We start from the raw sequence: 15,420 nt of genomic DNA, 5'->3' as shown, positions 1-15,420 counted from the left end.
ATTCGACAGAGGTTTATTGATTTGCAGTAGGGAGCTTTGAAAGGTATGCGGACCTTTCCACGCCAGCGGTACCTCATAGCTTTACTCTACCAGGGTCCCACTGTCGTGGCAGGCTTGCACAGCCATACGGGGTCAAAACGCGTTGGTCATCTCCTGGGACCTGCTTGTTCCCAGTTGGAAGAAGAACCCTGGTTCCCCTGCGGTCCATTATTCCGCGTCCTACAATCGGAAAAGACGCAAGGATCGATGCAAGACCTAGACACCGCCATCAGGTGGAAGTGCAAGCCGCTGTGGCTGAGGTATTGTTATCTTTGAGTGCCGAGATCATTATTCTGGAAGATAGTCATTCAGGTACTAGCTTAGGTGGACTAATGCTTTAGTAGCACAGCCCTTTCGCCCTTCTCTGGAGAGTTCCAAGTTCTCAAGTACTATTACTATACTGATTTTATACATTTATAACGCATTCGATAATTGGTTCTATTGTAGACTTGTCAGCCGATGGGTTCTCGACTTATGAAGCAGTTGACATAGGCGCAGTGTTAAGATCGCATAATTCGTCTGTTTCAACCATTTTACCTGTATATAGGGTAAGACGAGCAAAAAGATAACCCACTACGCAAAAGCATAACCTACCAAAAAGCTGCGGATATGAAAATAACGTAGTTAAGAAAGAACACGCCTTCACGAGGAAATTCTTGTTCTCATCGACCTCACCTGCTATATCATACAATCAAGGTGGAGTATATACTAAATAGGTCGAGTTTATCTCCTACACATGAGAGGCGTGATGGTTACGCTTTACGCCGTTGGCCGGGATTTTACTCCGCCCCAGATATCAACGACGGGATAGCTATTCCAGTGACGAATGATACTGAGCAAGCAAGAGCTACAGTACCTGGTAGGTCACAGAAGGTGCTCCCAAGATTCTAAAGGTAGCAAGAGCAGGATTGGTATGGATTCCCCAGTCCAGATTGCCATAATCCTATCCTCATCTTACGAACAGTCCGGGTCCGCATCGCATAAGAGTGCCGGAGACTTGAGCTTGCAGAAAGCCAATATATACTATACATGCGTGTACTATCAGTAACGACTTTCTTTCCTCTTCTTGCACGATGCCTCGACATTGGTACTATCCATTGTATATACGCGCATGGGTTATTCAGAGTGCTGGAAATATTTCCCCAATATTCGAAGTATATGACGTGTTATCGCAGAAACCCGCACCAACAAGCGATATATAATATGCATGGGTACGTATATACCGGTTCCTGAAATTACAGACAATAATGTTGTTGAGTTCATACGCCGAAAGCGCAACCCGTCGCATATATAATTTGTGCCGTTGAGATTTCCTTGTAATCGTAAATTTGGGTATCTTCATTTCAGGATAAAATCATCACTGATTGTAGTGACACGAGGAACTGATGACAAAGGCGTTCTCAACGTGTAACCTGCTGGCAGACTTCAGTGTGAGATTCCACCTCCCGAAGGAACGGTGCCAGATAACGTGGCGCTCATTCAATCCGTATGTCGGGCGACCGTTCATTAGGGCGGGGACGCAGATTCAATAAGGTCTGCGAGAGGTCATATTTCCAGGACCAAATCCAGAATATCCACCGGAGGAGCTATTCAATGGCATATTCTCCCCAGTGACAAAGGATGTATGGGGTGGGGCCCTATAAACTGCAGGAGTCTCTGCGAGTCGCCGCCTTACGACTGTCGAGTCTAGTTCAAATCTTTCCAAGAGCTCATGCGCATTCCATTTTCGCACAGAGAACTCCAAAATGTCTCGAATGTAGCGGAAACACCTCACTGCTCTGCCAAGACAATTGATGCGGTCTTCCGGTGCTAGATAGGGCGGTTCTGGAGTCCCCGCTGGTACCGGAGGAGGTTCGGGGATAGAATTGCTGAGAAGCAGCTCATAGTCTTGGCTCAGCAGATCGATCAACCGTCGCCCAACATAGTCGACTCGCTGAATATCGATGAACGTCAAAAATGGTAACGATCCAGTGTTCCCAATCACATGATGGACTTGACTGATGTAATCAATGGCCCGGTCGAAGAGTATAGTTTTGCTGAAATCGCAAATCGAAGGATCCCGGTGAGATGGGGAAACTGCCACGACAATGGTATAAAGCAGCTCTAGGCGATACAGGAGAGTGAAGAAATGTGGTGCATTCTTCGGGGCCTTGTTAAACCAGTCGCGAGCCTTCGCACATATTGTCCATGTGAGGACTAGTGGTTGCGGTGACGGATTATGATTATTGAAAAACATCTCTTGATAGCCGGATGACAGAATGCGACGTATCTGGAATAGATAGAACGCCGGTTCAGTGCTTCTGAGGAAGACATGATTCTGGTACGAGGCGGCCGGTTGTGTAGATGAAGGTGTGATAGGAGGCAGAGGAACACTGACGGAGTCGTCTGAGAATGTGAAGGCCCGCTGTGACACTGTGCTCACGTATCTGATTGGGCACATCAGCATGTAGTAAACACACTCATAGGAAGAGGTAACGGACCTGTCTAAGGAGTATATGCAATGGAAGACTTTACGGCGCAGTTCCAAACGATCCTTTGCCATGGCACCCGAAGGTAGATCCTGATGCAACCCAAGATCCGCCATGACTCGAGCAGCGCATCCGACCAAATACCAGCTGCGAAAATGCTCGGGGTCAACTAGAGAGTACTGGGCGAGCAATAGAATAGCTTGGATGCCAGGTATTGATCCCGGGTGAAGAACATCCTCTGAATAATCCAATGCTGCGGAAACCAAGGAGAGGGCTCTCTTTTGATCCTGGTCGCCGCGTTGCTGCGAAAACGAAGTGGACGCGATGGCTAGTACCATCCGAACAATCCAATGGTCGAAGGGCTTCGCAAAACGGCCACCTTCCTGGTATACTGCATCTACAGAGGTCCAAAAGTTTGTCTCCGCAAAGAACGGTAGCTGGGTGAATATATTATCGAAGTAGAATTCGAGAAGTCCTGTGGCTTCATGGCGAGGCGGTAGGGTCTTCGACGGGTGTCGAGGAAGCGGTTCTCCCATAGCGACAGTGAGAAGGAGCTGCGCAAATGAAGTCCGCGATGTGATCCCCTTGAAATCTCTCGATGTGGCATTGACAGATCTGGGACTGGTTAGCGATGGTCGCAGACACTGCCTATCGCTCTCCTTACAAATACCCAAAATCTCCAACAAGGTCATCTATATCAGATACCTCCTTACGGCGTGCCTTCTCCCTGAATTCCCCCGCTGAGATGGACGTGATGGAACTTTCCTGGGCAGTTTCGGAGCCATCCTGTGTCAGAGCCTGCTGACGACGACGGACCTCACGAATCTTCCTTTCGAGTCTTTCGCAATGCCCCTCCAGAGATGCTACATAGCTCCTTTCCTTTCCTTTGGCAAATTCATCGGTCGCTCCGGAACAGCTACTTGCTTTGCCCGCTTTCTCACAAGCAGAACATGCAGGTAGCTTCCCATCACATTTGATCTTTGCGGTGCGACACCTGGAGCAGGCTGCCACAGGTCGACTGACCTTCAGCAAAGGATTTTCCAGAAATGATGCTGTGGACATCCTCGTCTTCGGACATTATCTACGGAACAGTCAGCATGCTAGTCCAGGAAAGACATACATGATTAACGGGCATATTGACTATGGTTATATCGCTTCCATCTCCGGCAGAGTACAGACAAGCCTGAAGAACGGCAATTGGAGGACTGCGGGACAGGAGCGAGGTGACGGTGCAAATTGAGAGAAAAACGTTCAGGAAATGGAATATGACCGAGGAGATCATATTATGTAACTGACCTCACCACCGCCAACTAGTTTGTCTGTCAGTTGGTTAGACCGCGTTTCGTGCAGCTGATGGTGCCCGGCGCAGGACCTGCATGAGCTGAATGGCAGCCAGCCTTATCGGTAAATTTGGATGACAGTGATGGACGGGCGACTAGTGGGCTGGATCCTATAGGGCTGTCGCAGTGTCACGGAGCCGGAGCCGGAACTGGCGTTCTTGTCCGGCAACAACAATATTGTGTGAACTGTGAAGCCTTCCACGACGGCTAAGTAGTGCACAGTAGCCGAGCATTCAGGGGCCGGACAGATAGATGCCACGAGAAAGAGATACACTGACGAGCTTGATTGCTCCGCGGAGGCGTTCAACGGATCAATATTGGTGGATCTCAGATGGGGCCCAAGGCTTTTTCATCCAGCGCATGCGGCGGAGGGGTTCGACTAAGTGACTGCTGCGGTTGTCTCCGTCTGCGTCCCTCCTCCAGTGCGAGTAGCGGATTGAGCTTCGAGACGTTAACGGGGAACGTCGATCATGTAGTACATAAGACCAACGGATGGTGATCAACGGTTGGATACTCTAGTCCAAGAAAAGAGACAGAACACATTCCAGTGCATCAATTCGCAGTCCGGGTGTAATAATAATATCTCAGGAGAGACGGGTGATAGGAAAAGGGCGCTGGACTAGGATTATTTAGCTCGCTAGACGTCAAGAGAGCGACCGCTTCTGCTTCCCTCCAACCGCAAGGCCGGATAAGCGTCAGCAACGCAGGTTGAATGAGAGGCCAACTAAGAGGTCGCTAGTGGTAGGATTGTGGTTCAGAACTCGACTCTAGTACTTTTGGCGGATGGACTCTGCTCTGGGACCCCACGCCAGCCCCACCAGACGAGTCACGGGCCGTCGTTCACAACGGCGCAGTCTGTGAGTCTGAGAACCGAGTATTATTGTTCGTCTCCCCAAAGTCTAGGCTTCGGGCAGATTCTCTGGCTGGCAGTGGCTGCTCTACTCTACTCTACTCTATACAGACCAGGGGGACGAGACGCTTGCCCTCTGATACCAAGGCCGGACGACAGACGGACTGCACCTTGCGCCAATCTGGGCTGCGGCGCCGACCATCGGCGACAGCCACTTCAGCATCCGATCAACCAGACACGCTGGGTCAATTCGAACTCAGATACGTGAAAAATATACGTAGGACCAGCCCTCCTGTTCCTCGTGCTGTGTTTGGGGCCCCGGACGTGTCCTGACAGCTCCTAGGGAGATCATGACGGCGTCGTTGTTCACCCCGACATTGCGCCCGAGCTCCGATCTCTTCAATCTAGGATCTTGAAACAAGGTCACTTGGCGGACTGGAGAATCTCTGTGACACAGACCATCGAACCCTCTTTGACGACACTGGTGGCCCTTGTTTGGGGATAACGGGGGTTTTCAACCATGGCGCAGAGGAACTCCTCTCCGTCCGGGCCCGAGTTTACGGATCCATGGAGGCACTCTTCGTCGAGAGGTTCACAGAAATCAGTGCACATTCCAGATGGTCGGATTGCGCACACTTTAACTGCTTGTACGCGCTGTAGACAGGTGAGTCTAGGCTATCAGGCCAGTAACGGAATGGCCTGTAATCCTTCTTTTGTGCGACGTCCACTGATGTGGCTTCTGTGATAGCGCAAATCCAGATGCGATCCGGGAATTCCACGATGCGAGCCATGTGAACGGAGCAATGCGAGATGTGTATACTACGATCCTGCCAGGAATTGTACCATTCCTAGGACGTATATTCTACAGTTGAGGGAAAAAGCCCGTACGTTAGAAAGGGAGCTTGCGGAAGCTGAGCGGGACATACAGCATGCTGCGAATGCGGAGATGATGGTACGAGGTGCCGGCCGTATCAAATTTAAGGAGAATGACGAGCCCAAATATCTCGGTCCATCCAGCGGTCTCGCAATTACCCGTTTGGTCATGGAGATGGCGAAGCAGAACACGGACTCGAAAAGCATCAAAGACGTCGTTCCCGAAGTGACAGCGCAGGAAATTAAGGATACTTTCACTAAGGAAAGTTCTAAACCAACGTCAAAGATTTATCCTATGATTAGTTCCATGCCGCAGGAAGAGCTTCCACCTCGAAACTTGACATATCGGCTTATCGACCTCTTCGTGGTGCGGGGTACGTCCCAAGTTCCCTATCTACGCAGAATTGAACAGGTCTTTGCTAATGATAACCAGCACAATACATGCTCCCCACTCTCCACGAACCATCGTTCCGACAAGACGTAGAAGACGTCTTCAACGGCTGCGATGACCCTTGCAAAAATTTCCAGCTGCGACTTGTCATTGCAATTAGTATGCAAAAGCTAAGCACAGCGTATGCAGGTTTGGCAGATAGTTATTATCTGGCAGCTTTGCCATTCCTGGAGCCTTCCTTAAGAAGGATGGACCTGGGCTCTCTCCAATGCTTGGTCCTTATCGCTCAATACTCCCTGTTGACCCCGACGAGGACTGCTGCATACTGGGTTGTCGGCGTAGCGGTAAAACTCTGCCAGGACCTACGTCTGACAGAAGAATCCACAATCACTCGATCACCAACCGGTGAGCCGTTGAATGCGCTTGAGATCGAAATGCGAAGGAGGCTTTTCTGGATTGTCACTTCCATGGAGTACGGCCTTTCCCATAGCTTGGGCCGTCCCAGCGCCTTCTGCATCAGCCACGACCACATTGACGTGAAATTCTTTGAGCTAGTCGATGATCGCTTCATCACACCCGAAGGGGTTTTGCCAGGGGCCAAGCCCGTATTAGCCAAATGCATCGCCATCCACTTCTTCAAAATGCGTCTTCTGCAGGCAGAGATCAGACGCACTCTATATCTCAAAAAGCGAGAGACTCCTGTGAACGACGAGGATCCATGGTTTACACAAATGCTCGCAAAGCTAGATGACTGGGTCGCTTCTTGTCCGAAAAATGATGGAGGAAGCGGTCTGAGTGAGAAATGGTAAGCGCATCCTCTCATGGAAATTCGGACGCTACAGAGAAATGCGAATAACACCTTCCTGCAGGTTCAAAGGGCGACGTAATACAATGATTGTCTTCATGTTTCGGCCATCCCCACAGGTTCCCGAGCCCTCCCTACGTGCTGCTCAGATGTGTTATGAAGCATCGGCGTTTAATGTGGGAATGCATCGCGAGCAGATTGCCACCGGGTCCGTTGACCTGACTTGGATCTTTACGCAATCTCTCTTCATGGCTCTGAATACCATTCTTTGGTCTCTATCTTACCCAGAAATTCGGCAGGAACACCCTCTTGATGAAGTGCTCGAGTACATCCATGTGGCACTTGAAGGACTTCAACTGGCTGCGGAAAGATGGCCCGGGGTGGAGTCCGCCCTGCGGCTGTATAGGAGCCTTATCTCCGCGTGCCTGAAAGCGTACGATACCGCAGATTCGTTCGTGGTACACTCACCATCCAACCACGCGACTCCCTCGTCAGGGCAAGACGTCGCTACACCACCACCGATGTCTAGTCCATCCAGTACTACAACCACGTCAATACGTTCAACACAACAACCCCGACGCGGTGATTATTCCATTTCAGATAGATCCTCGACGGGGACGGTCTCAAGGGGGCATTCAGCGGATCCTCCATTTCATTTCTCTTCCGGTCCCAACGTACCTGCGGTAGAGGCATCGAAGATACCACAGATCTTCACGACTGCACCGCCAGTTCAGTCTCAGGTATCCACCCAGCAAGGCGTTGAGCAGGCGAACTACGGCAACCAGTCGTATGTACCGTTCAACACCAACTTTGCCGGCTATGAATTCGACCCTGCTACCCCTTTTAATACGTTTCCCTCCGTTGTTCCCGGCCTTCCGGGCTGGGATCCGAATTTCACTGTTGCGTCGACTACTGCCAGCCACCTAGCATATGTGGACGCAAGCGTTGATCCGATGTGGCTAGGCAGTATCGGTGATCAGTACTCGCAGTATTCGAATGCGCCATATCCAGTGCCTCCGTGGCGGAACCGGACTCTCAGTCAGCAAGAGCAAGTCGAATTGATGGCGTCCTTAGAGGAGGACATCCCGGATGTTTCTGCGTATCTAGTGAACGAATCGGCTACTTTTTACCGATCGTGAGCCTCCTGACTTGGATTATTACCCACTATATATAGATGGACAAGGCATCTCATGACGGCCTCTGGACGGCAGCGACGGCTTTTCTTTTTGGCATATTATATCAATAAGCGAGTTGGGGCTTCATATGCAAGGCGCTCGTTATCTCTGTGGTGCACCCTGGTGGTAGCAAACAAAGGGTCTCCTGCGAGATCTGGCTATGCTTTTCTGATGGTATTTGATGTGTGCACGAACATGGTCTATAATCTCGTCACGTCTCCCGAATCGGTATGCTTGTGGACGAGAATGACAGGTTGATGACTCTGTGTGGAAGCAATAATACCCTGTATTTCGACGGAATGATTTGCCATTTATTTCCCATCTTCTATATAAGGGTACATCCCTCATAGCCGTTTGAAACCCATTCTTCGTGTGCTTCTTGGCCATACTACGTAGTACTAGGAAATGATTAAAAAGGCCATTTATCTTGACAGACAAGAAGGTAGACGTTGCATTCCATTCCCCTTCACCGTCGATAGATCACCATCTCCATCTCTCAGTTTCGCGGCCAACTACAGAAAAAGCTCGTCGAGGAGGAGTGGGAAGCCTGCACGTGTCACGGGACCGAACGTTCGTTGACCAGCAGGATGGGATGCGCCCCGGTTGGTCGGACTTTTGCCCCCCTCACCGGCTACTGTATCCCTGCGCGGCTAGGGACCATAGTAACAATCGGGAATGATTTAGTAGCACAGTCACTGTCTGGTCCGTAGGGATGATAGATGGAAGGGATGGTATATCATGGCCCACTGGTCATAGTAATTCCCGACACTAGACTACGAGTGGTAACTATTGCCTTGCGGGACTACTTAGAGACCAGCCTCACATAGTGCGATGCGAGCGAGGACAATGCGCTGAAGAAAGAATCAAGCAACTTGTTGACTGGGACTGGGCGACCTGATAATAGGATACTCAACGAAATTAGGATAGAGACAATGGATAAGAAACACCGTGATGGTGGCTGTATTCTGTAATAACCCGCTATCTTTTTAACTATTTAACTATGGTATTAACTAACTATGAGAATCCCCCATGGAGACGCGATGGCCCAGAACCGGCGGGCGCGGACCAACCAGCGCGCGTGCCGCCGCGAGCAGGCGAAACGAGCCCGGCCAGTCACGTGCGCGGGCTCTCCTCGCCTTTGCCGTCATCCAACACCTCGTAACGTCGCTTTCTCCCAGACTGAGGAACAAAGGGCGTCGCTCGACAACCACCGCCGACCATCAGTCTCCTCCCTACGATCCCCCTCACCATCTGTCTACCTATCGATCCTCTTGCCTGCACAGTCTTCTTGCTGGCAGCCGTGTCGATTGATTGGAATGTGCCTCTGCTAGAACGGTCGCATCCTACCTCCCCAGGGCCGGTGAGCCATCCTCCACCCGGCAGACCCCAGCCACAACCTCGTTCTCTCGCCCTCATTGCCGATTCAGCGACCCGAGATCTCGTTGTCGGTACAGACTCTGGGCGGCTCAGGCTCCTGCCTGCACTCTCTGCGCTTGACCGGCTCCCGATAACTCATGTCGGTCTCGGGTTCGACGACTTCCTACCGAGCAGGACCTCTCTCCCCATCGTCTCCAGCGGCTGGATCGTGCAAGGCGACCCAACCGCTGCTTTCTGGGATCGATCACACTCCACAGACACCCACATCTCCTCCGTTGATGTCAGTCGGGTCTCAAAACTATGCCTCCAGCTTCACTACCACACAGGCATCACCCGGCCAGACGACGACGTCACAAACAGCACCTCTCTCTTCACCTCCTTCCTCAACTCCGATGTCTACGCAGCTGTCGCAGCAGCCGACTGTAGCGGCGACAAACTCTTTTCCTACTCCAGCAAGCAGCGTCAGTGGTCACCTGATGGGAACAGCATCTGCGGAAGATCTAGAGAATGCGGAGAAATCGGGCGCCCGGATACAGGGCCAGGATTCGGGATCAATGGCAGACTCAATGACGATGGACGATTCGGGACATCACCGGTCAGATCATGACCGACAGCGGGGAGGAGAGGGAAGGACGAAGTTGAATGATTCAACAACAGTCAAAGATGAAGACGCGATGGACGTGGATGGAGGAGCGGGCATTTCTCGAGACGAAGGAGAATTCAGTTTGTCCTCTCTAGAGAAAGATTTTGGCCCAGCTTTCCATCTCTGCAAAACTTGTAAGGTTTCCCCGTGGCGGTCTTTTTCCCCGTCCAACATATACACTCTGGTTTCTCTCCTTGGTTGTGGACGTGTGTTAACGCGATGTTCCTATTCATAGCCCATACCATGACAGGCCCAGATCCAAGTTGGGATTTGGTGTCACTCTATGGACTAGGCCCCATCGCGAAATCCGTTGCCAGGACGGATCCCGTCACGGGAGAGAAGATCAACCGGCTCAGGAAGTCTTATGAGGGAAAGCTTAAAGGCCTCGGTTTGGCGGGAAGGAATAAACCCGTCAAGCATGATCCGGGAGCGCCTGGCGGCCTGCGGGACCTGACGATGTGGCCCGAGGAGGAGTGGCAGAACCAAAAGGTTTCTGGCAAGGAGATACGGGTCGCAGACCTCGACTCAGCATTCTACAAGCTGCAGATGAAGGCCATGAAGATGGAACCGGGAACGGTTCCGAACCACGAGTTCTGGGAGGATGCTTTGGGTCATGAAAAGCCACCGAAGCATCCAGGCCCCGGAGACAGCAAGAAAGTGTCTGGCGCTGCGACTCCAAACGCTGCTCGACAACCCAGTCAACCGAATGGCACGCCGACTGCTACAGAACCCGAGCGCACTCGACCGAGTCGTGGGCGCAAGAGACATTATGATGATAATAGTTTCGTGGGCTATGGCGAGGGCTACGTGGATGATGACGATGACGCTTTGTATTCCAACAGCGAATCCGGCAAGAAAAGGCGGAAGAAGGTATAGATAATACCTGGACTGCCTTGGACTGCTGGAGTACTAATAATTTTCAGGACAATATTCCTAGAGGCCCGCCCCCGATACCTGAACGGAGTGGCAGCTATGGTGTCGGCATGTTCGGCATTGGGGCCAGATAATGGAGAGGGATAGAAATTTTCGACATAATAATCTTTTGGGGCGCTCCGGGCGGAAAGTCCAACTAAATGACGGCGACAATCTCGACGGAAAAAAAAAATATCTTTATGCGGGAGTGTCGTGTTTAACGTCCGCTTTCTCCTTCATCGCTCCTTTTTATTCTCCGTACATTTTGCATCGTGGTGCTGGATATACCCGCCTTTTACTACCAATCGGACGGCGTTTGGGGGGAGGCACATCTCGTGGCGGAAACGGTTTCGTTTGGTCCTTTACTGCTATCCGACTATTAAAGGTTCCTCAGAATTACTATGGTTTCCCTGGTCTTTGTTGTTCCGTCACTGCGGTTTTCTCAAGCTTCTCCGTTTTACTATTGTTCTATTTACTCCGCTTTTGCCCATATCGCAGATGATGCAGTTTTACGCTTACGGTCAAAGTTGTGGCAAGACAGACGGAGTGACTACTGTCGATCGGGTGCGAACGGTTGAGGGATTACAAAAAAAGATATTCTTCCTTGCAATGTACGCTGACGGCCGTCCACATTTCTCGAAGTCGCCTTGCGGGGTTAGAGCAGTTGCCTAGCCAGCTTCTGCTTGTGCGGCATAAAGCATGTCCATGAGCCCCTATGTATCCAAATAGATGAAATGAAATATGATGGATAAATCTATTGGACGTCTTCTCTGCATTTTTTCAAGTAGTCTGCCGCGCATATCAATCATCCAAGGAGAAAGAGGCAATGTATACGGCGGTGGCTTCACAGCCCCAGAGTATAGACTAGAAAATCGTAACGTAAATATTGCCATGAATCAAGACATGGCCTCAAGATATCGATTCAGACAGTACTCACATCGATTCCGAACTTACTACGGAATGCCATCTCTGTATACCCCGCGGCTTATGGTATTCGGCCTTCACACAGCCTGATAGGTGGGGTTAAGCTTGCTCTTATCTAACGGCGGAGATATTCCGCGGGGGGAAGCGAAGATAAGTAGGTATTAAAACCAACGATCGAAGGAGTTGAATCTCGAAAGTCTTATGGAACCCTTCTTTTTAAGTTCTGGTTCTCGTCGTTGAGTCTCGATTCGAGAAGCTTGAACTTGGGTAATTATAGAGTGTGAGTATTATACGGCAGACATGCATGCATGTGTTTTCTTGTGCTCACTGTGTCGAGACAATAAGACTGATTATGAAGTGAAGATATTCTATATATATAAGTGGTGAACTATCTTTCGAAGTCTCAGTGACTAAAAAGCGAATCGAGAACTAAAGACATATCAAATTCAACTCTGCCATTCTGCTATCATATGCGAATCAACACACACCCTCTCTATCCGACCCAAGATGCTATCTCCAAACACATCTAACCAAGCCACCATCAACGGCACCAACCTCTCCTCCTCATCCACATCCACCTTCAAGATCCCAACCATCGACTTCTCCTTATGGAAAGATGATAATCCCGAGGCCCGTCTCCGCGTGGCACAAGAACTCGTCAGCGCCTGTAAAGACGTCGGATTCGTCTACATCATCAACCACGGACTTGCAGAGACATTACTTGAAGAAGCCTTCGACTGGTCAAAGAAGCTATTTTCACTCAGCCACGAAGATAAGATGAAGGCACCGCATCCGGAAGGATGGGCTGTGCATAGAGGATATTCGTGGCCGGGGTTGGAGAAGGTGTCGCAGGAAAAGACTCGGGGAGAGGGTAGTGGTAATGGGGATGAGGAATTGGTGAAGAAGTTGAGGGAGGTTGTTGATTGTAAGGTAGGGTATTTGGTTTCCAAGGTATCTGCTTTTCTGTGGGGAGATTGCTGCGCCTTTTTTTTTTTTTATGATTGCGTGTTTGACGGTGTGTGCTAACATGATTCTCAGGAGAGCTTCGATATTGGCAGTGAGAATAATCCCGATCAGCCAAACCAGTGGATCCCAGACGAAGTCATTCCTGGATTCCGAAATTTCATGAACGCATTTTACTGGAAGTGTTTCAAAGTGGGCGGAGAGATTCTGCGTGCCATAGCCTTGGGTCTCGGCCTCGACAACGATGAGGATTACATCCTGAAGAAACACTCGGGCCATAACAACCAGATTCGTCTGCTACACTACCCACCGGTGCCTGCGGAGGAACTTGAGAGCCAGAGAATGGCACGCTGTCCCGCGCATACGGACTGGAGTACTATCACGATGCTATTTCAGGATGACTGCGGTGGTTTGGAAGTTGAAGATATCACTAATCCAGGGACTTTCGTGTCCGCAACGCCGGTTAAGAATGCGATTATTATGAATGTGGGTGATTTGTTGCAGATGTGGAGTAATGGTATGCTTAATATTACCCCTCCTCTCTTTTTATTTTTTATTTTATTTGTTTTAGTTCGTCCAGAACTAAATACTTAATACGATAACTAGATTCTCTACGCTCCACCAACCACCGTGTCGCCCTACCGCCGCTCTCTGACCGTTTGGAGGGACCAAATCGAATGACTCGAGAGCGATACTCGATTCCATATTTTCTCAGCCCGGATCCTACGTCTCTGATTGAGTGTATTCCTGCTTGTATGAGCGAGCAGAATCCCGCCAAATACGAACCGATCACGCAGGCGGATTATAACCGGATGCGCGCTTCTGTGCAGTACTGAGAAAGAAGGGAATATTAGTTGTATGGGTAGGGAGCTTGGCATGACTTGTTTGAGAAATTGGGGCTTTTCCTTGGTGTAGGGATTGTCTTTCATGGTATGATTAGTGATAGTGTTGGTTGGATCGGATGCTATTTTTATCTTGACGAGGCATACTTAAGCACTTGCGCGGTAGTTAGTCGATTGTTCATGGGATTAATGTTACTGACTGGATCTTGCTTGAAATGGGCACCACGATCTGTGTCGGTACCATCCGGACAAAACAATGGGAATGCCAAATCACCATTGCTGCACGCTAATTAGAAAATCATATGAGTACCGCAGATTCTTTTTTGACCTGCCAGAATCATAGCGTGAAAGCAATAGCATTCGAAACATCAGTTAAAGGGGGGAAGTTTTCCGCATGGGGGTTGAGCTACAGAATCACATTCACATTGTCCACTTAGAGGTATCCGAGGTCTTTGGAACCTCTTTGTACGACCGATAACCTGGCTGTCCCTTCGCTAAGCCCCATGTGAGCCATCAGACATCACACCAGACATCTTCAGGTCTTGAGGGGCGGCTCATCTGAAAACCCACGATGTAACTGTTATTATCAAAGCATAAGTCAGCCAATATGAAGAGGACTTGACAAAGAAAAAGCATACATTTTTTCTCGATGTTTATCCCAAAGTAGATTCGAGATGTCAGCCCCGAATTTGTAGACACCGCATCGAACGCAATCCCTATATTAACGCAAAATACTTATTAGCCATGATAGACGCCAGAGGAAAAGCTTGGTCCCTTGCAGACAGACAGACGAACAGAAAGGGAGAGGGAGATAGAGCAATAGAGGTTAGTAAGGGCGATACATACTCCCATGCAGCCTTGAATGACTGGCGGATCTTATCACGCTCGGCTCTTTCCAAGTTCCAAAAGTCATCCGTGAGGCGAACACCCGGCAGCTCATTCATCAACAGATACAAAATGAACCCACCCGGGACTGGTCCAAAGTCGTCTTGCTTCTCATCTTTATAGTCAAGGAGTGATGGGGTTGATTTGCATTGATTGCTCGTTAAAGTCTTTAGAGACGTAAACTCGTTATGCGCAAAACGATCGAAACCGTCGGCTTGCCGTCGTCTAACTGCTGGTAATTCAAATTCTGAACCTGCGTATGGAATTCTAAATCCAGGTCACTATTTCTGAACACCGTTCGACCGACAAGTCAACAAATAATTGTCTCTAGGAACAGCCTACTGCTAGGGACGAAGAGCTCCAACACAGCCTAATGAGCTATGCAAAAGGAGGGAAACTGACTGCATGTATATCTTCATGATTGCTGTGTTGTTGCTGTTATTGTTCTCTCTACATTGAAAAAGGGCCCATGCTGAAGAAGGAGCCGGGTCTTCTTGGTATTGATCTTCATCATCTTGGTCGTCCCTCTCGCTCATCTTCTTGACGAGCGTCCATGTGGACGGATTGGCACCCGTGAACTTAACTTCCGACCCTACCCGAGAGACGCAAAGAATCCCATGTTCTCGAACGTTTTAAAGATGGTGGATAGAGGTGATAGAGAGCGTCGACACAGAAAAGCGGCAGATGGATCGAGGGAGAGTCAGAAGAATAATACATGGAAGCTAATCTATTGCAGATAGGCCGAAAGAATGACACATTATGGTAGCTACCTAAGGTATGTATGTACCTAGTAGGTGATAACCTTGGTCATGGAGAGCATGTAATTGTGTGATCTTTGGAACTAGATAAGTTTGCAACTAAGTTTGACTGTATACATTGGCTCCCTAGGAGCACTCTGCCATAGATAGTAGTGGTAAAGACATGAAGCTAAAG

The 15,420-nt window shown here is 49.7% G+C and overlaps 5 protein-coding genes across 5 annotated transcripts; 3 read left to right on the top strand and 2 right to left on the bottom strand.

The window, feature by feature from the left end:
- Positions 1-1,418: 1,418 nt before the first annotated feature.
- On the bottom strand, positions 1,419-3,873 carry C8Q69DRAFT_85305 (fungal-specific transcription factor domain-containing protein). Its single transcript, XM_028634112.1, has 3 exons — positions 3,172-3,873; positions 2,520-3,122; positions 1,419-2,465 (listed from the first exon to the last, which is right to left on the bottom strand). The coding sequence occupies exons 1-3, from the start codon at positions 3,567-3,569 to the stop codon at positions 1,565-1,567; spliced, it is 1,902 nt and encodes a 633-aa protein (XP_028482288.1). The 5' UTR covers positions 3,570-3,873; the 3' UTR covers positions 1,419-1,564.
- Positions 3,874-5,124: 1,251 nt separating this feature from the next.
- On the top strand, positions 5,125-7,974 carry C8Q69DRAFT_85192 (putative C6 transcription factor). The gene is made up of 4 exons (XM_028634110.1): positions 5,125-5,361; positions 5,446-5,944; positions 6,004-6,766; positions 6,831-7,974. Exons 1-4 carry the CDS (start codon positions 5,218-5,220, stop codon positions 7,903-7,905), a joined length of 2,481 nt encoding a protein of 826 aa, XP_028482287.1. The 5' UTR covers positions 5,125-5,217; the 3' UTR covers positions 7,906-7,974.
- Positions 7,975-9,354: 1,380 nt separating this feature from the next.
- C8Q69DRAFT_85172 (rox3 family protein) lies at positions 9,355-11,121 on the top strand. Its single transcript, XM_028634109.1, has 3 exons — positions 9,355-10,095; positions 10,197-10,831; positions 10,885-11,121. The coding sequence occupies exons 1-3, from the start codon at positions 9,456-9,458 to the stop codon at positions 10,966-10,968; spliced, it is 1,359 nt and encodes a 452-aa protein (XP_028482286.1). The 5' UTR covers positions 9,355-9,455; the 3' UTR covers positions 10,969-11,121.
- Positions 11,122-12,304: 1,183 nt separating this feature from the next.
- On the top strand, positions 12,305-13,596 carry C8Q69DRAFT_447318 (gibberellin 20-oxidase; the record flags this gene model as incomplete). The annotated part of the gene is made up of 3 exons (XM_028629198.1): positions 12,305-12,727; positions 12,836-13,277; positions 13,367-13,596. 3 exons carry the CDS (start codon positions 12,305-12,307, stop codon positions 13,594-13,596), a joined length of 1,095 nt encoding a protein of 364 aa, XP_028482285.1.
- Positions 13,597-13,902: 306 nt separating this feature from the next.
- C8Q69DRAFT_85127 (hypothetical protein) lies at positions 13,903-15,158 on the bottom strand. Its single transcript, XM_028634108.1, has 4 exons — positions 14,890-15,158; positions 14,449-14,754; positions 14,241-14,318; positions 13,903-14,179 (listed from the first exon to the last, which is right to left on the bottom strand). Exons 1-4 carry the CDS (start codon positions 15,021-15,023, stop codon positions 14,116-14,118), a joined length of 582 nt encoding a protein of 193 aa, XP_028482284.1. The 5' UTR covers positions 15,024-15,158; the 3' UTR covers positions 13,903-14,115.
- Between the last annotated feature and the right edge of the window lie 262 nt (positions 15,159-15,420).

The sequence above is a fragment of the Paecilomyces variotii genome (genome assembly GCF_004022145.1).
Source record: "Paecilomyces variotii strain CBS 101075 chromosome Unknown C8Q69scaffold_12, whole genome shotgun sequence".
In the NCBI taxonomy this organism is placed as follows: Eukaryota; Fungi; Ascomycota; class Eurotiomycetes; order Eurotiales; family Thermoascaceae; genus Paecilomyces; species Paecilomyces variotii.
This window is presented reverse-complemented; position numbering and strand designations above follow the sequence as displayed.